The 19163-nt window shown below is 45.9% G+C and overlaps 1 protein-coding gene across 2 annotated transcripts in view; it reads left to right on the top strand.

Moving 5' to 3' along the window:
* Positions 1-19163, top strand: part of LOC115854453 (syntaxin-binding protein 1) — a 72492-nt gene that overhangs the window by 34457 nt on the left and 18872 nt on the right. For both annotated transcript variants that reach the window (XM_030858600.2, XM_060300397.1), the window contains exons 2-13: positions 1425-1474; positions 3151-3232; positions 6595-6671; positions 7629-7707; positions 8841-8944; positions 10633-10781; positions 12520-12604; positions 13606-13736; positions 15206-15313; positions 16408-16468; positions 17808-17873; positions 18525-18605. In XM_030858600.2, coding sequence (XP_030714460.1) covers positions 1425-1474; positions 3151-3232; positions 6595-6671; positions 7629-7707; positions 8841-8944; positions 10633-10781; positions 12520-12604; positions 13606-13736; positions 15206-15313; positions 16408-16468; positions 17808-17873; positions 18525-18605 — 1073 coding nt within the window. The remainder of the gene's footprint in view (positions 1-1424; positions 1475-3150; positions 3233-6594; positions 6672-7628; positions 7708-8840; positions 8945-10632; positions 10782-12519; positions 12605-13605; positions 13737-15205; positions 15314-16407; positions 16469-17807; positions 17874-18524; positions 18606-19163) is intronic.

Here is a 19163-nt window from a genome sequence, read left to right as displayed (position 1 = left end):
GTTAATTATGCATTTGGGGTTGGCAGGATTACAAGTGATTTTTCTTTTTGATTTTTTTCAAGTATACAAGTAATACATGGTATTTTCTTCTTTGTACTTTTCTGTGTTTTCCAAGTTTACTGCAATGAGTGTGTATTTTTTTATAATCAGGTAAGGAGCTCTTAAAAATTTTAGAACACTTTGATGACACATCAGATTATTGCAGATAGTCAGAAGTAGAGTCAGGAACCATCGTGCTCTGGAGGGTGACCTAAAATGCTGGAAGCACACTCGCTAATGACCGCTCTTAGCCTTGAGTCCTTCCAGGCCTGTGGCTGATCTGGGTTTAGAAAGAGTAGCAGAGCGCTGTTTCCTGTGAATCCTCCATGACCGGGTAGACTTGTGTGTGGTGTGACATTATAGAAACTGTGGCTTGCAAAAGTGTTGGTTTTGGGTGAGAGCATCCCACAGATGTGCTCAGGGTTGGAAAGATATCACAACTGCTCTTCACGTCTGTTTCTGGAGCTTGACGGGGGCTCATGTGCCCTGGGGTATTGTCATAGCATTTTATGCACTTAAGTCAGTGGTTCTCAAACCCCAGACCCTTTTGGGAATTCGAGGTCAAAACTATCTTCATAATAAGACTAAGATGTTATCTACCTTCTCACTCTTATTCTCTCACAAACGTACACTGGAGTTTTCCAGATGCTATATGATTCACAGCAGGTTATTTAAGAAGCAGAACCCAGCTGTCTTCTACGAAGCCAGACATTAAGGAGAGTTGCAAAGATGTAAAACAATGCCAGTAGTCTCACTAAAATTGTTTTATTATGGAAAATATAAATAGCATTTTGGGAATTCCCTGGTGGTCCAGTGGTTAGGACTCAGCACTTTGACTGCCATGGCCCAGGTTCAATACCTGGTCAGGGGAGCTGAGATCCCAAAAGTTGCACAACGCAGCCAAAAAAACAAAAATATAAATAGCATTTTAATGAAGTGCAACTATGTTATCATAGAATGGGTTTATTATTATTGTAATTGAATTAACACATATTTTAAAAATTTCTCAGTTTAACTTCTAATACAGGAAATGTCAGTAGATATTTGCCCACATACACAAACACTCTTTGGGGTCCCCCAATATTTAAGAGTATAAAGGAGTCCTGAGACTACAAAGTTTGAGAACAACTGAATTAAGGAAGCAGGAAGAGAACTGTCTTTATGGTGGATTGATTATGGCTCAGTAGACAGATTGGTTGAATTGCATGACTCAGGAGAACAAAGCCTATGGAGGGAAAATGACCTCGTCTAATAGGCAGGGTTGGAAGTCCTTGAAATTACATTAGATTTTTTCTTCCACTCCCCCCTCCTTCCCCTCTCTCTTTCCTCCCTCTCCCCTTCCCTTCCTCCTTCTGTCTTTCCTTCCTTTTTCTCTCCTTTTTTAGAGATCATGCATGATGTGATAAAGAAGGTAAAGAAGAAGGGAGAGTGGAAGGTAAGTAGAAAAGCACAATTAATGACCTTAAAGGTGAGTTCATGGGGAAAAACAAGAATGGAGTAGAGTTGGGGAGAGGCATGTAGGCGGGGAATGAGGACCTTTGCTGTGTCCAGAGGATACCAAAAGCTTCTGGACTAGAGAAAGGTAATCTGCTGTGCCTCCCATTTTATACGATCCTGGTTAGGAAATCTCTTGGTCATAAAGCTTATCTTTAAGATCACCTGGTGAGGCATTCTAGAAGTGGAACTCTTTTATTCAAACAAGATCTTACCTGAATAAAGCAGAAGGTAGAATTATTCTGCTTGCTATGGGAGACGAGAGGGGACCCTTCTTGCCCCTCTGGTGGCCCTAAAGCATGTCCATGGAGCCCACACAGCAGTCTGAAAAGCCCTCATCTGGCCTATCCTGTCTGCCTGTAGCTACATAAGACAAAACAACTAAGTTTGTTTATTCATTTAACATTGAGAGCAATGCTGGAAACTGTCATGTTCCTGAAACAAGTATTTAAGTCAATCTAATTGATTATGGCCTCGGTTCCGGCAGTGGGTGATGCAAGTCGGAAACGTGCTGTCCTCCATCCAGGAAGGCTTTGTTTGAAGGACCATCTGGTTGTCTGGGACCGGGCATTACAGTGACCAGGAGAGCGCACCGTCTTACTTGAACTTCCCCGTGTGTTGTTGAAGGGCTTATGCCAACCATTCTTGCTCCCGAGTTTTCCTGTAGTAAAGTTCACCAGGCCTGGGAGCAGCAGAGCTGATTGGTACCAGGAGGCTTTTGAAGTGTCACCCTGACCTCATGAGATTACGTTTTAGCCGGAGCAGCCATCCTCATACCCAGAGTGGGAGGCCAGCTGGTGGGAACTCTTTATGCCTGCCTTTCTCTCTTACCCTTCCCATCAGTAATGGACTTGCGGACATGTGAATTTTAAACTAACCTTGAGGAAGCTGCCTCATAAAATGAAAACTGATTGGCCCTCGTGCTACAGCAAGATGCTTTCGGGCCCACATTTTTCCAGCACCTGTTGCCTGGGTTTCTATCTTTGAAGAAGGATAGGAGAAATAGCTTTGTTTTAGCTCTGTCTCTCCACTGTGGGCCGAATGGAGAAAGGAAAGGTTGGCTGAAGAATTGCAGGTATGAAGCTTTTAGACCAGGACGGCACGTTCTTATTCTTCCCACCTGAACTGAGACAGAGTTTGCTCCCAGGATGACACGTGCGCTGGTCCATTCCGATGATGTCTGCAACGAAGTCCTCTCCTTCCACCCCATAAATGTGGCACTAGTGTTCATTCTCCCGTTAAGAAAAAGTTTACGCCCTGAAAAAATACCCTCTGACATGGATTTCCCCGAGTGTGAATGCTGTAGATGAATTTTTTTCTTTTTTCTTTCTTTTTTTTTTTGCATTTTTATGAGTATTTTCTTTGTCATGGAAAAAACTTTAATTTTTTTAACTTTAAAATATTAAGTCACATCAGTGAGAGCAAACTCTCCTAGAAGCTTAGGTTTGGTGGGGAAATAAAAGCTAGCATGTCTCTCGGCAAACTTCTGGCCCGTAGGGAGCGTTGATAACTCAGAGTTTTGCGTTTCTCGGCTCCTTCTGAAGTCTGACTGGGTCAGCGGAGGAGATAATCATAGCAGGTGCCCGTCAGGCTGTAAACTGTTCCCTTTGTTTCCAGGTGCTGGTGGTGGATCAGCTGAGCATGAGGATGCTTTCCTCCTGCTGTAAGATGACAGACATCATGACCGAGGGGATAACAAGTGAGCGGCCTTCCCTCTGCCCTCCCATGACACTCAGCCTTCTCTTAGGGTGTTCTTTCTCCTCCCTATCTGTTATTATCTTGCTTGACGTTATTTTTTTTAATAATTTTTATTCATGAAACCACATTCTTTTTTTTTTTTTTTTTTGGAGGCGTCGGGTCTTTGTTGTGGCATGTGGGTTCTTCCTATGGTGTGCAGGTTTAGTTGCCCCACGGCATGTGGGATCTTAGTTCCCTGACCAGGGATCGAACCCACGTCCCCTGCATTGGAAGGTGGATTCTTAACCACCGGGCCACCAGGGAAGTCCCTATCTTGCTTGACTTTAGATCTTCCAACAACCTGGGTGGTAGGACAATAAGTTCCTGAGAGAGACCCCAGGCTTTCTTGTTCTTCCTTGAATCCCCCACACCCAATCCAGTGTTAGATGCCCATTAAGTATCTGTGAAAGGATGCCAAAGGAAGGCTCAATCAAGAAAAAAAAAAGGCAGGCCACCCAATAGAAAAGAATGGACAAAAGAATTAAACAGGCACTTAACAAAGGAAGAAATCCAAATGGCCAATAAATACGTGAAAAGTTGGCCCCCGCAGTAGTGGTCAGGGGAATGCAATTAAAACCAGAGTGAGACACTGCTGTGTACTCAGATTGGAGTATTTAAAATATGATAATGCCTAGGGAGGGTGGGAGGGAGGGAGACGCAAGAGGGAAGAGATATGGGACCGTATGTATATGTATAGCTGATTCACCTTGTTGTAAAGCAGAAACTAACACACCATTGTAAAGCAATTATACTCCAATAGAGATGTAAAAAATAATAAAATAAAATAAAATATGATAATGCCAAGTGACAGGATATAGAAAAACGGGAACTCCGACCTGACACATGTCAGTTGGTACAGCTACTTTGAAAAACACTCGGCAGAGTCTAGGAGAGTTGAGGCATGCAGATCCTATGAGCCAGCACATCTGCAGTTAGATGTGTGTCCTAGAAAACCCAGGTGTGTGCGCCCGGGATGCTCACAGAGCATCACTCATAGTAGCCCCAAAGTGGGAGCACCCAAAATGTCCACCGGGAGTAGAATGGTAAAATAAGTTATGGAATAATCACACAGCAGAGTACTGCTGATACATAGCAAAGAAGAGGAACGAACTCTGACTACTGGCTCATTCCAAAATGCAAACGAATCTGATAAACAATGTTGAGCAAAAGAAGCAAGGTACATCCTTAACAATGTGCGTTAATTTACATAATGTTCAAAAACAGGCAGAGCTAAGCTCTACTGCTTTGAAGTGCAGGGACAAGTGAGTCTTAACCACAAAGAGAAGTGATCACCATTCATGTCACCACGGTGGTTCTCTTTGGGGGGAAGGGAGGAAATTGTGATGAGGGAGGGTGAAGGAGGGCAGTGCTGATGGGTTCTGTGGCCTGACTGGGGTGGTGCTTGTGCAGCATTTGCTTTGTAATTATTTGTATATTTATGTTTAATTCATTCTTTGGAATGTGCTTTAGAATTTCACGGTAATAGGTTTTTGAAATAAGTTAAATCACCTGCTCAAGGTCACTGGCCAGTGTCACACCTGAGACTAGGACACAGACCTCCCGGCTGCTGTCCCCAGCTCTTTTTCACATTTGTGTGCAGCTCAGATCTTACTTAGGAGCCCCTTTCAGGGGAGATCATATATTTTAATCTGTGAAACAGCATTGATGGAAAAGCAGTCTATTTTGAGGTATTATTTCAAACAAGGAAGTTAACCTTTGTTTTTCCTCCTAAAAAACTTTGGGTGGAACATACCTGTTGCAGTGCAGCTCCCAGTTTTTCCCCCTGGAGAGAACTTTTATATGGTATGTGGCCCACAGACTACTGCTGGTCTTTGTCAAAATTACTGCCATACCACAATTACGGGAGGAAGAGCAAGGAGGGTTGAGGTTTTCATTAAGCTAGATGAATGTAATTTAAAGGTTGGTGATTTCATCATTTTTTAAAACACATTTCCGCCAAAAAAAATTTTTTTAAGATAAAAAAGAAATAAAATAAAAGCATATTTCCAAATCTAGTTTATCTATCACCAAAAACATAGTCCTGTACATAGGAGTACGTAATTTTTGGTGTGACTTTACGTCATTCAGTGATCCAAGACCAGACTTGCCCCTGTTTCGAGCTTACAAAGTTATTTTCCTCACTGAATTTTTAAAACTTTTTCTTTTCCTCTATCAAGGCAAAAAATGCAAATATAGGTAAAAAGCCAAATGTAGCTAATGAGCTTCTAACAAAGAAGCAGCACCGTCCTGCCCTCCTTCTTCCTCCCCCATCCCCTGGGATCCATCACCCCAGAGGCAGCCACTCTGCTCTTTCTTCTGGTTATCTTTTTGATATTTCTAAATAAGTGCTTACAGGAGTATCGCTTGATTCATCATGTTAGACATTATCTGTTGACTTTCTGTGGTAGATGAGGGTTCAGCTCTCTCCTCCTGCCCACAGACTCTTCCCTATCCCAGAAGTTTTTTTTAAATGTCCTTACTTGGCAAAATTTAAAAGTCAGCAAGCCTGTGTTAACCACCCCCAAATATTTGTGGGGGGGAAGTATTATTGGCCTATGAAATTCAAAAATCTACAACCCCTGATAAAGTAGATGGTTGAGAGATTTTGGTATTAGTTTGAACATTGTTTGGGGTGAAAAGTCTTTGTAAATGTTACAAGGGATACTTCTAAAGGGATGCTTTTATTTGCTTACATCACCTGCGTAGGAAGAATGGCACTGTACGATTTCCTGCTCGCTCTGTACCAGAGGACAGTGTAGCTTTATCAGGTGACTAGTGAGATGATGACTTAGGTCTTCTTTCCCCAGCAGATGAAGTAGCTGACATACTGTAAAAGAAACCAGCAAACCAAACACCCATGGTTTGCTTTAACAAAATTTGATGTTTAGTCTTTGAACTATTGAAAGGAACAGTATTATACAGAAGGTATGTTTGGAATGTCTTCATTTGATATACAAAGGAAAATGATAAAACGATCTAACTGTTGAAAAACAAGCCAACATGGAAATTCTAAAGGAATTCGGATTATCTAGGACAGATGAGAAAAAACTGAAGGAAGAGGCAAAAGACTAGATCAAGGAATTTACTTAAACTGAAATGGGAAATAGGAAGTATTTAGTGTGATAAGGTTTCAGGTTTTCTACCACCTGAGCCTCGTGAGACAGAGGAACGTGGTAACTCTGGGGAAGGGGCGTTGAGTCTTTCCTCCCCCCACTGTAGATTTTTATTGCACCAGTCTGAAGGTGGCCTCTCTCTATGGCTTCTAGTTTTATGATCACCAGTTCTGTTTTCTTATTTACCATGGGCCGCTGTTTTGTTGTCTAGTTGTGGAAGACATCAACAAGCGCCGAGAGCCGCTCCCCAGCCTGGAAGCTGTGTATCTCATCACTCCCTCTGAGAAGGTAAACCCTGCCCGGCGGAGCTTTGGCTGAGGTTACACGTGCTGGCTTGGTGTCTGGGTGGCACCATGTCTGATGGTTCTGGGTTAAGCACGCATTTAACACGCTGCTCTGTTTAAGCATGCAATCCACCAACGGGGAAGGTGGGGTGCGGTGAGGCGTGAAGAGTACATTCCTTAAGCTTTCTGCCAAAAGCCAGGCTGGACCAATCTCGATTTCCCCTCGTGTTAGCTTTCTAGGTAGGAGATCACTTTATCTAGTGATCGGCCTCCAGAACTTGGGTATTTTATGCTTTCAGATTTTTTTTTTTGGCCTCGCCACGCGGCTTGCAGGATCTTAGTTCCCCCGACCAGGGTTTGAACCTGGGTCCCCTGCAGTGGAAGCTCGGAGTCCTTACCACTGGACCACCAAGGAATTCCCAGATTTATTTCATCAATATCCAGTTAGGGTTCAAATTTACCTGTCTTATCATTTTGGGGGGTTGGTTCAAATCAGTATCCAAGCAAGGCCCACCTTCTTGCTTCTGTCTTAGATGTCTTAATCTATGTAAATTCCCCCCAGTTTTCATGTTTTCTTTTCATTTTTGAAAACTGGCTTATGTATGAGTTTCTGCAGATGCAACTAAGTTGCTAGAACTTCATCGCAATGAATCTCCTGGTAGGTTTCTGACCTCTTTTGTGGGTCTCTTCTTAGGAACCCAAGTTATGGAGGGTCCAAAGAATGGACGCTGTCATTTTGGAATGAGCTAGGGAGGCTTTTGTTCATCTAAACTCTGAAACAATCCTAATCTTAAATCCTCAGAACTCAGTTATGGCCGAACATAAGTTAGAATTATACATCAGAAATCCCTTGCTATTTTGTGCATGTAGCTTGAAGCCAGCATGGATTTGACTCCGTTCAGATGTAGGTTCCATTTGCTTCTAGAATTAGATTCAGTTCCCTTTTTTTCCCTTTCCACAGTCTGTCCACTCTCTCATCAGTGACTTTAAGGACCCACCAACTGCCAAGTACCGGGCTGCGCACGTCTTCTTCACTGACTGTGAGTACAGCTGTCAGCTGCCGCCCTGGCCTTCCTGCACAGCCAGACTTACCCCAACCAAGCCAGGCCAACAGGGAAGAAATGGGTTGTTCCCACTTTTGTCCTGATCTTTTTTTTCTCTTCAGAAGACAAATTGCATAAGAGATAAAAATAAATGCCCACAAATACAAACCTACTATGTCATGCAGTCCCTTCCTGATTAAAAAAATAGCTCCTCTTCTAAGGTCTAGCATGTTCAATGCTGAGAAGAATTTTCCGATGCCAGCCTTGGTGTTTCATTGTATAGACTTCCAGATATCACTATAAACGTCAGTGTGTTTCCATCTACCTTTCAACTACAAAGACACTCTGATCTGGTGGTATTTGTATCAGGTAGAAGTGTATCATTGTCCTAGAATCTGTTTTCTTGCTTTGTGGAGGTTTTGTGCATGGAACCTAGTGCAGAGTGCACAATAATAACAGTTCACCCTGTGTTCTCTCTGGGGAAAACCCCACAAAACTCACCACTGAGCAGTTGGGGGAAGGTTCTTGCAAAGAATAATTTTATACTCTTTGAAGACGGGTGGCAAAGAAAGCAGGTAGATGGCATTAGTAATAATAAACCAATGACACATTTCTGGGGACCTGAAACTATTTGTTTGGTCCGGAAGAGTCATGAGAAATCGTGGTTCCCCCCCCACCAAGTGGGACTCCTGTGCAGCCGAGTTCCCTAGAGGCCCTGGGGAAATGTCTGCATCGCATTTCCCAACGATTTTATTTTTCTTTACTTATTTTATTTTTCATAAGTATCTCAGATGTGTGGTGTTTGTTTATGTTATAGGCCTTTTCCTGATCCCTTTTTGATCTCTCTTGGTTCTTTTTCTTCTTCTTCTTAATGTCAGAAAATAGTTTTTATTAGCTCTCAATATCTCAGTCTTTGTTGCCATTTGTTTCTTTGTTATACGCTGAGGGCCTTGTAGGTGGTTTTGTATTCCTTTTATACCCTAGAGGTAGTAGGTTGTCGGGTAGGATGAACCTTCTGTTTACCTTTTTTAAATCCTACTAAAATAAAGAATTCCCTGGACACGTGCGAATGTTGAAATGAACCAGCAAATGGGCAGGAAAACAACCTACTGTCCTTGTCATTCTGGCAGCGTGTCCAGACGCCCTGTTTAACGAGCTGGTAAAATCCCGAGCAGCCAAAGTCATCAGAACTCTGACGGAAATCAACATTGCGTTTCTCCCATATGAATCCCAGGTGAGGCTGCGTGGGGGAGGGCCTAGAAAACCCACATCCTGGCTCTTCTCGCAGGAACTCTGGCCACGTGCGAGAGGGTGGGGCAGGGGTGCAATAAAGAGAGTGGGGGAGGGGATTGCCGAATGGCGCGTTGTGAGCGGACGTTTATGTAACGGCAACAGTAGTCCTTAGGGGTCTGCCCAAGATGCCCTCGTGTTAGTCTCCAGTTATTTCTGACTTTCTGCAGCCATCCTGCCCTTCTTAGTGTTCATTTCATCCTCACTCACATTGTTCACTCCTATTGGCTGACTCCTTGACTAAGCAAAAAGTAGCCAATCCAGAAAGAGCTTGGGAGGAGGGGAGGGGCAGGGATCAGACAACACCCGTTTGCTGCAAAGGAGACTGTTTTTAATGTAGAGATAACCTCAGCTTGTCATGTGGGGAAGGAACAGATGGTAGCCTTCGTCATGAGCTGTTAACGCTTCAAGTGCCAAAGCCTCTCCTCTTGGAAAAAAACAAAGTCGTTAAACCAGTAAAGGTGAAGCTGATCATGAGAGAACATACAAAATTTATACCTTAGTATTTTAAAATTTGTTAAAATGCCTCCTCCTTGCAAAGAAACAAAAAATAACACAACTTCTGTGCATTTTGTAGAGGTGAGAGATGATTGTGGCATTTTGGGTCTTTATAGATCAGCTTCTAGATGCCAGAGAGTGACCGATTCTTGGGTAAGAAGAGATGGAAAAAATAGAGTGTGAATATTTTAAAAAGACAGTCTCTTTGCCCTCTCACTTGGCCTAAAGCTTAATCTCAGCTTGAGGGCAGGAATTCTTTTCCTGGATGTGAGCCCTGTCACCACCTGGATTGAACAAAATCCAACTTTACCATATTCAACCATACTATATTTCTCATATATTTTTGAAACGTAGTAACCTTTTTTTAAAACCTCAGGTTTTCCAGATCAGGGTAGTTTACCTCATAGAGATTCTGAGTGAATACTGATAGCTGGTAGCCTCATAGTTTAAGAGGGAAGTTTAGTCTTCTAGGACCCTCCAAAAAAAAAAAAAAGAAGAAAAAAAATGCTTAGAACATACTATGAGGATAGCAAATTATTAAATCCATACAGAGCTCCTTTATTTGCTACAGTCACAGCACAATTTCTAGCCTGTCCCTTATTTATTCAAACTTATAATGAATGGCCCGTGTGGTGTGCCAGGACCTCCTCCCCTGCTCTCCTCCTGGGCTCCTCACTGGTCATCAGACACAGGCACACGCCCGCCTCAGGGCCTTGGCACCAGCCGGGCCCTCAGGGAGCCGCCTGCTGGGGAGAAACCCTGCACCTCCTTCAAGCCCTGGCTCAAGCAGCCCCTCCTCAAGGAGGCCTCGTGTCCTCCCTGTCCATCCTGTGGGCTTCTCTCCCTGCTTCTTATGTTCTCATACATGTACCCATTTCTCAAATACCATAAAATTTACTTTTCATTATGTTTGTTGTCTGCCTCTTCCTGCAAGATTGCACGCTCCTTGAGGGCAGTAATGGTTTGGTCACTAACAGTCCCAAGTGAGACACCCAAGCCGTGTTTGTAGAAGAAATGAAAACCTGAGACACCCAGCCTCACTACCAGCTTGGAAAAAACTCTGACGGTTCACCATTCTGGATGAATATGACAGTCCACTGTTCTGGAAATATATGTATTTCTTCCCCGTCTCAGGTGTATTCCTTGGACTCTGCTGACTCTTTCCAAAGCTTCTACAGTCCCCACAAGGCTCAGATGAAGAATCCGATCCTGGAGCGCCTGGCGGAGCAGATCGCAACTCTGTGCGCCACCCTGAAGGAGTACCCGGCCGTGCGGTATCGGGGGTAAGGCTGCGCCCCAGTCTGCCCTCGGTGGCCCCCCTGCGTGTCCCCGAGCAGGGAGCTTCCTCTGGCCTTGCCATTCGTCTGGCAGTTGTCTCCAGAGGGTCAAGATTTGAGCGTCTCCATTTATAATTATTTTCCAGTGTTTCTGCTCTTTTCTAAATTTTATTGTGGAATATACCAATACATACAGAAAAGGGCATGAAATACATATATTCAGTTAGTGAATAACTAAATGTGAACCCCCTGTAACTACAATCCAGGTTGCCTACAATTTTTCATCTCTTCCTAACCTTAAAAATCAAATACCCACCTTGCCAAAGATGTTTCAGAGTAAGATAAAATACAAGGAGAATAATTCTCCAAAGGACACATTTCTCAGATTTGATAAGGTCATTCACTTATCACTTACCTGCTGTGTGCTAAGTGCTAGGCAGGCGGACTTAACCTGAAGACACAGCCCCTGCCCTTAGAAACCCCTGATCTGGGAGGGCAGGTAGGATGAGCACACCTACCATGTAGGCCTGTGAGACCAGTGCCTTAGGACAGTGCAGGCCGTAGGCTTGGGCATCCAGAGCAGGGAGAGGGCCCTTTGAGCTGAGAGGAGCGAGCACAGCTTCAGAGCAGAGGTGGCATCTGAGCTCAGTCCCGGAGGACGGGTTCGGATTTCAGTAGATCAGTGAGGGGCAGGGGGCATTTCGTGTGGACAGTTGGGATGAGCAGAAGCATGACGTTGGACAACAAAGGGCAAGTTTGGGGAGGGTTGGTCGTCTAGCGCGGTGTATGTGTGGGCAGTGGGGCCAGGTGAAGCCATCTCTGGAGGCCTTGGATGCCAAGTTCGGGATCATGCCCTTCAGTGGTTATCACTGGGTAGCCTCTGGGGGATTTGCACAGGGAGCGAGTGCAGTGGTGTGGGAGTGTCAGGCTGGGAGCATGAGTGGGAGTCACAGTCCCACAGGGAGAAGCCAGAAGGGCGGGGGGCACAGCAGGAGGAATGGAGGGTCTGAGCAGGAGGTGCAAGGATGCTCCTCACCGCATTGTCCGCAGGGATGTGCGCCCATGGGACGACGCCCCCCTCCGTTAGGGTCCTCACCGACAGAAGCCTGGTGGAAGCTAAGAAATGAGGTCTCGGGGTTCACTCGTTGGAGGGATAGGGCTGGGAGCAGAGCTGCTTTTGCGCTGAGCGTGGCCAGGGGGCAGGCAGCAGCCACAGGATAAACATCGCCAGGAGGAGCCCAGGAAGCGCTGCCCAGCTCAGACAAGGCGGGAGGTCCACAGGCTCTCACTTGTATCTGTCCGGCTCTGCTGGCAGAAACGTCACTTCCAACAAAACAAAACAGGGTCCAAGGGAATTTGAATTAAGGGAAGTGAGAGTCAGGTGGGTCAGGCTCAGACAGCCTGATCATGGGAAAAGGATGGCTGGTTCGGACCCTCTGCCGAAGTGCGGTGGTTCGTCTGGAGCTGCTTGGAAATGTTCCCTCTGTTTCCATTTGGATAGTTTGGTTTTTTTAAAGGGAACTAGAAAATCATTTATGTTCCAGGCACCGAGCTAAGTATTTTATTTGTCCTTTTAAATTATACGTCTAAAGTGAGTATACATACTCTCGTTGTAAAAGAACAGTACGGATGAAGCTTGTGTCTCCCTTGACCCTCCTGCTCTGTCCTGCCTTCCTCCCTGAGGGCAGACAGTGTCATCCATTGGGGCAGGGCCGTTCACCCTCTGTCCCTCCTCCTTTGTCAGGGAATACAAGGACAATGCTTTGCTGGCTCAGCTAATCCAGGACAAGCTCGACGCGTACAAAGCCGATGACCCGACAATGGGGGAGGTAAGCCTTACTTGGCCCACGTGCTTCTCTCACCAAGCGACCACAGTGTCCGTGTGGCAGCCTGGGCACAGCTGGCTTCCTTTGCTCACAGAGTGTGTGTGAGCGCCCTTGTTCCTGCGCAGTGAGCTCCAGCCCTTGGGCAGGCAATACAGATTCTGTTCAGTGTAGCTGAGCTACCAACTTGTTTCTCTTTGCTGGGACTTTCCCAGTGTTAGCACCTACAGCCCTGCCTCCTGGGACCCCCTCAGTGGAACAGTATCAAAACCAGAAGATTGACATTGCTACAATCTCCAGACCTTATTCAGATTTCACTAGTTAGTACACGTGCTCGGGTGTGTGTGTGCACGCGCACGTGCGCAGTTCCATGCAATTTTATCACATGTGTAGATACATGTTAACCACCACTGCGATCAAGACACAGAACTATCCCATCACTATCTTGATTTAAAAACTGACAGCCCGGGCTTCCCTGGTGGCACACTAGTTGAGATGCAGGGGACACGGGTTCGTGCCCCGGTCCGGGAAGATCCCACATGCCGCAGAGCGGCTGGGCCCGTGAGCCATGGCCGCTGAGCCTGCGCGTCCAGAGCCTGTGCTCCGCAGCGGGAGAGGCCACAACAGTGAGAGGCCCACATACTGCAAAAAAAAAAAAAAACACTGACAGCCCCAGGTTCTGGGGACCCCCTCAGGCCCAGGCCGGCTGGATGATGGGTCACCCTCTTTATAGCTGAACATAGGTGGTGCTCCCCTTCGTAAGCTCACTTTAGACCCCAGCCACAGTTTTGGATCTGCATCAAAGGGCCCTCATTATGAAATATACACATTGGATTCTCACATGGTGTGTGCTGGTGTCCTTGTCCAGCAGTAAATGGACTTAGTGCTGTTTGAGTCAGAGTTTACATCCTGCTGCCACTTTTCACAGGAGGGTTAGCTGTGCTAGTCGGAGAAGCGGGAGTTGTATGGGGCGGCTCATGAAACCATTCCCTGTGTCCTTCCTTCAGGGCCCAGACAAGGCACGCTCCCAGCTCCTGATCCTGGACCGCGGTTTCGACCCCAGTTCCCCCGTCCTTCACGAATTGACTTTTCAGGCTATGAGTTACGACCTGCTGCCGATTGAAAATGATGTATACAAGTAAGTACACACACCCGGTGTGACTGCAGCTTTTCAAATGAACCAAACACACCTCTAATTTAAGAAAAAGGATGTCGTTAATCCTAGGAAAATCCGATGCATTGATACAGTCTTGCTAATAAGCCCGCGAGCTTTTCTGTGAGTTCCCAAAGTCCAGCTGCACCACCAGCCAGAAACTCCTCTCCCTTTCAAAGAGAACAAGAACTTTCGATCTTTATTTCCCAGCTCATGTCGCCTCAGTTCATAGCTGGCTTGGGTGTGTTAATATGTTGACTTGTGTGTGTCATAGCATATCTTATTCAGAGTTGAAACTTCTTAACTACAGATCATGAAATATGATGATGATAAAGTATATCAACAGGATTTTCCTACTGAATCTTATTTGCAGTTTGCTTCATCATAAACAACATTTTTCTCGGTAGCAATCATCAGAAACTCAGTCTCTAAAAACTTATTTTTCTTTCTGTGGGAACAGGCTATATTGTTCTTGTGTCCTTTATTTTATAACATTAACCGTAAAGATAGTTGTTTCAAAATGAAGGTTCTAAAAATACGACTGAATCTCAGCTTTGGTACCTGTAATTCTTGCTTTCCTTTAGATGTTCATGATTTCACATGTGAAAATTTGCTGAGGGCCAGTTGCAGGCAGCTGCAGAATGCTGTTTAGGTCCCACACATTTGAGGATGGTGTCCCAGGCCGTTTCCAACCAGGAACAAGTGTGATCCTCGCCTTTCCCTTTCAAGTACCTCTGAACCCACCTATAACCTGACTTCACACCTGAGCCAGGTGGCTCTGATGGAGCTCATATCAACTGACCCTGGGGGCTTTAAACCAGGACCTCAAGTCAGTTGACTTTGATTAGACCTTTGGGTCTCTTTCTGCCTAAGAAATCATTAGCCTTTTTAGATGCAGCAGACCTGACACAGATAGTGACACATCAGATGGTTGGGGTGCTTGCTTGATGTTCAGACAGATTCGTGTGAACATCTGTCTGTTATTTTTTGTTGTTTGTTTGGTTTTTCTCCTGCTCCTTCCACAAGGAGGTGTTCTACTTTTTTTTTTTTAATTAATTAATTTATTTGTTTTTGGCTGTGTTGGGTCTTTGTTGCTGTGCACGGGCTTTCTCTAGTTGCAGTGAGCGGGGGCTACTCTTTGTTGCGGTGCGCAGGCTTCTCACTGCAGTGGCTTCTCTTGTTGTGGAGCACAGGCTCCAGGGGTGCGGATTTCAGTAGTTGTGGCTCGCGAGCTCAGTAGTTGTGGCATGCGGGCTCTAGAGCGCAGGCTCAGTAGTTGTGGCTCGCGAGCTTAGTTGCTCCACGGCATGTGGGATCTTCCAGGACCAGGGCTCGAACCCATGTCCCCTGCACTGGCAGGCGGATTCTTAATCCACTGCGCCACCAGGGAAGCCCCATCTGCCTGTTTCGAACCAGGGGGATTGGATGTATTTTGTGGGACGTCTCCTCTCCAGGTATGAGACGAGTGGCATTGGAGAAGCGAGGGTGAAGGAAGTGCTCCTGGACGAGGATGATGACCTCTGGATAGCGCTACGCCACAAACACATCGCGGAGGTGTCCCAGTAAGAGCCCACCCTGTGCCCTTCCCCTAGCCTCGGCCAGCCCTGCCCCAGGCTCCAGGGCTCACCCCACCGACACGGGCAATCACAGTTGTCGGTTGCCGGTGTGCGTTCTCTGGGCAACTTGACCAGAGCTCACCAGTGCATGAATTCGTTGCTTCTGCTAAGTCGCCAACGTGCTAACCAGTGATGATGAACCCCTTCTGATATCTGAGCTCAGGCTACACCGACTTCATGAAGTTAGAAAATCCATTCTGTGTTAGGGTTGCTTTTAGGATTTTTAGAAAGCATTTGTAGCTCTCTCAGTAAGATGCTTTATAAACACTAAACACTTGAAGCCAGTTTGTTCTGTTGAAGGATCCGGGCTCCACTACATACAGTTCAGTTTTCGTTTATATAGCTGGTGTGTCCCCTTCCTCCCTGTTGTCATACCTAAAATTTCTGAGCAAGCCTTGATGTATTTACTGATACATGTGCTAAACCAGTACCTTGCTCTGAAAGTGTTTCAGAATGTTTCTAACACTGGGAAGTTTTTAATAAGACCTTTAAACTGTAGATAACAAGCCTGCTTTTGCAGAAAGACACATTCTGCTACGCTGAGTTGGTGCTATCCGGCAGGAAATTCACAAGGAAGAGTGAGAAACTGTTACAGCCTGGGATAGTTCTGTTGTTTAGAAAAGTAGTTTCCAAACTTTTTGGATCACTCAACTTTAGAAAAATGTTAATTCACATTGCCAGTATATAATTTATTCATGCATTAAATATATGCTTTATTGTACTAATATGCATATTTTATAGCATATACAAAAAACATAAATTTGAAAAGGATGAAGTAAAATTATATAAATAGATGTCCTAACATTTTCTTTTCTGCTCTCAAATTGTCTTGCACACTCCACTATGGAGACCCCTGGTTTAGAGTATTAGGAAAATGATGTATCTGTCTCTCCTCTTAGAAAATCACTTTCGATGTATGCGTTACGGGCAAGAAAAGCCGCCACATATTCCTAAAGGAGGAATCTTGCATGACTCCTATAGCATCATGTAGAGACACTTGGTGCCGCGTTGAAGCTTAGCTGCCTCCTTCTGTCTTCCAGGGAAGTCACCCGTTCTCTGAAGGATTTTTCTTCCAGCAAGAGAATGAATACTGGAGAGAAGGTAAACCCGTACTCAGGCTCCAGTGCTCCAGAGAAAGCAGAAATCCCTGCTTTCTCTCTAGGGCTGGGGAAGATGCCTCCTCAGCACGGGACTAGTGAGTTGGGGGCTGAGAGAGGTCATGGTCCTCTTTTCGTCTGTACCATTTTGTCTTATTTTTGTATTCAAAATTGAGATCTGAACCCCCCGCCTTTTGATATTTATAGAGCTTCTTCTCCTTGTTACTCTGAAGATTAGTGTTTACCGTTCTGGGTCATGATTCACTTTAAGCCAGAAGAACTTGCTAAAACCTTTTTTAGCTTGTGGTAGCATTAGAATTTATATCCGAGTTCACCTGGGCCTCTCCTCCTCCTGACTGTTTATCAGAGGTGTTTTACTCCTCTTAGGAGAAATGCCGCTCTGACTGTTGCTCCCTGGCTTAGGATCATTCAGCGATTTCCTGATTCCAGTAGAATCAAGCCCCACCGTGGACACGCCTTACAGCGCCCAGGTCATTGGGCCCCACAGACTCTCATCTCTGCCTCCCTCCTCCTTGCCCCCATCGCCTTGCTCAAGCCATGCCTGTGCTCCTTGCCTCGGCCCTGCCTTATGAGGTCCCTTTCCTTTGGCTCAGGCATCGTTTTCTCTGAGCCAAGACTAGGGAGGTGTCTCTGCTCTGCACCCACATTCATGATTCCCTCCAAGAGTGCTAATCCACTCACTTAGAATGGCTCCTCTGCTCAGTGTTAGCTCCATGAAGGCAGAAATCCTTTTTTTGTCCTTGTATCTCCAGCACCTAAAAGTGCCTGGTATGTAGTAGTCATTCAATACATTTCTTTTAGGTACGTGAATGGGATTAGGTGGGTCACCCAATCAGAAAGTCAGCAGAGCCCTTCCACCTGTCAGGGTGCAGATTCCAGCCTTCTCTTCCCTTCTCCCTTCTTCCTACCTGTCTGCACAACTACGTCCTTTCTGCGGAGACGAAATGTGAATTGATTCCATGATTGCTTGAGCTGAGTATGCAGAAAAGCAGCATGCAGACGAAAAACTGTTCTTTCCTGGCAAGAATTATGCTCTCAGTAACTTTCTAGTCCAATAAATAAAACATAATTGCTAGATTTCAGAGGTCAGTTCCCCACCTATAACACAGTCACGGTATTTGGATCAATAATTTTTTGAGCCAGAGAGGTGGTAATCTAAACACACGTGATCTTGTGTTTAACAGATGCATTTGGGGGGGTTACAGAGTGAGCGCTCGGGAGTCCGGCGCTGGCTGCTGTCCTGTCCTGCGCCCACCCCCCCTTGCCCACCCTCTTAGCTCGGGGCCATTGGAGTGAGACCGTGTGCTTCCCTCTTCCCATAGACCACCATGCGGGACCTGTCCCAGATGCTGAAGAAAATGCCCCAGTACCAGAAAGAGCTCAGCAAGGTATGACGATCCAAAATGATCCATTCGCATCGTGAGTATAAGCAGCTGCAAAAAGGCTCCTCTACCCTTGCTGATGCATAGAAATCCACAGGTTTTTAGTCATCTTCAGTTTTTATTAGAAAACAATGAAAGGTTGGGAGAGACAGGTCATTTCCCATGATTTTCTTTTCTCCTCTTCATCTTTTTCTCTCTGTATCCTTCCAATTCCTCACCCCATGGGCCTGAGAGGGAGAGCTCGGAGGAAGTCACAGTGATCTGGGAGTCACACATCGCTTCCGCCTTAGAAGCGAGTCACTAAATCCACACGAAGGCGCGGGGGATTGAGCGCCACCTGCTGGAGGGAGGAGTATGAAAGGATTTGTGGGTGCCTGTGAAACCATCACCCCACCCCACCCCCATGAAGGATTTCTCCTTCCTCTTGACTCTCGTAGAAGGTGGTCTGTCCCTCTCCCCGACACACACCGTTCTCTACCCAGCAGCGTCTGTGAACTGCTAGAACGCATATTTCATTACCTCTATGAGGCTGGAGACGCCTTGGTGCCGAGCACTGTGTCGGTGCCTAGCACTGTGTCAGTACCTAGCAGGTGGTGAGTAGATGCTGCGCAAATCAGCGAGTGATCCCTTGACCACACGCTCTCTGCTTTGTCCTAGTATTCGACCCACCTGCACCTTGCTGAGGACTGCATGAAGCATTACCAAGGCACCGTGGACAAACTCTGCCGGGTGGAACAGGTAGGGCCTTTTCCTTCTCTTTCCGCCAGGCCCATCTATTTGCTTAACTGAATTTTAACATCTGACCTTGAACACCCTGCAGAATCATAGGAAATAGAAATGGGAAAGCCTGCTAGATCGTGTTGTCTCGACTCTCTGGAGCCAGTGCAGTTCCACACTCAATGGTAGGGACTAGATTGGTCTGGAATGCCATGCCGTTTGGATTTTGCATGTCTGACTTACCAAGGCTCCCTGGAATGGCAGAAGAGAGAGGTACACAGCGCTGAGCCCTACATTGACAGGGCTGGCTGAAGGCTGTATCCTGAATGTCTTTCTCTTCTGCCGTAGCCACACCAGCTTGGAGACCTAGAGGCTGAAAGTGGGTAGGGCAGCCGAAGGTCAGAAATTCTCCCACAGCCTCCCTGATCACAGTTGGGATCGGAGTTCTGTCCCTGTCACTGGTTTGTTTGACGTGCTTGTTTCTCTCTGCTTTCTTTTCCTCGTCTGCAAAGGGACATAACAAAGCTGCCACATTTTCCAGGAGTGTCGTGTCGAGTCACTAATCCTGGCACCACATTC

This window comes from Globicephala melas, chromosome 6 (assembly GCF_963455315.2).
Source record: "Globicephala melas chromosome 6, mGloMel1.2, whole genome shotgun sequence".
In the NCBI taxonomy this organism is placed as follows: domain Eukaryota; kingdom Metazoa; phylum Chordata; class Mammalia; order Artiodactyla; family Delphinidae; genus Globicephala; species Globicephala melas.
The sequence above is the reverse complement of the archived record's forward strand: the minus strand, read 5'-3'. Positions and strand labels throughout refer to the sequence as shown.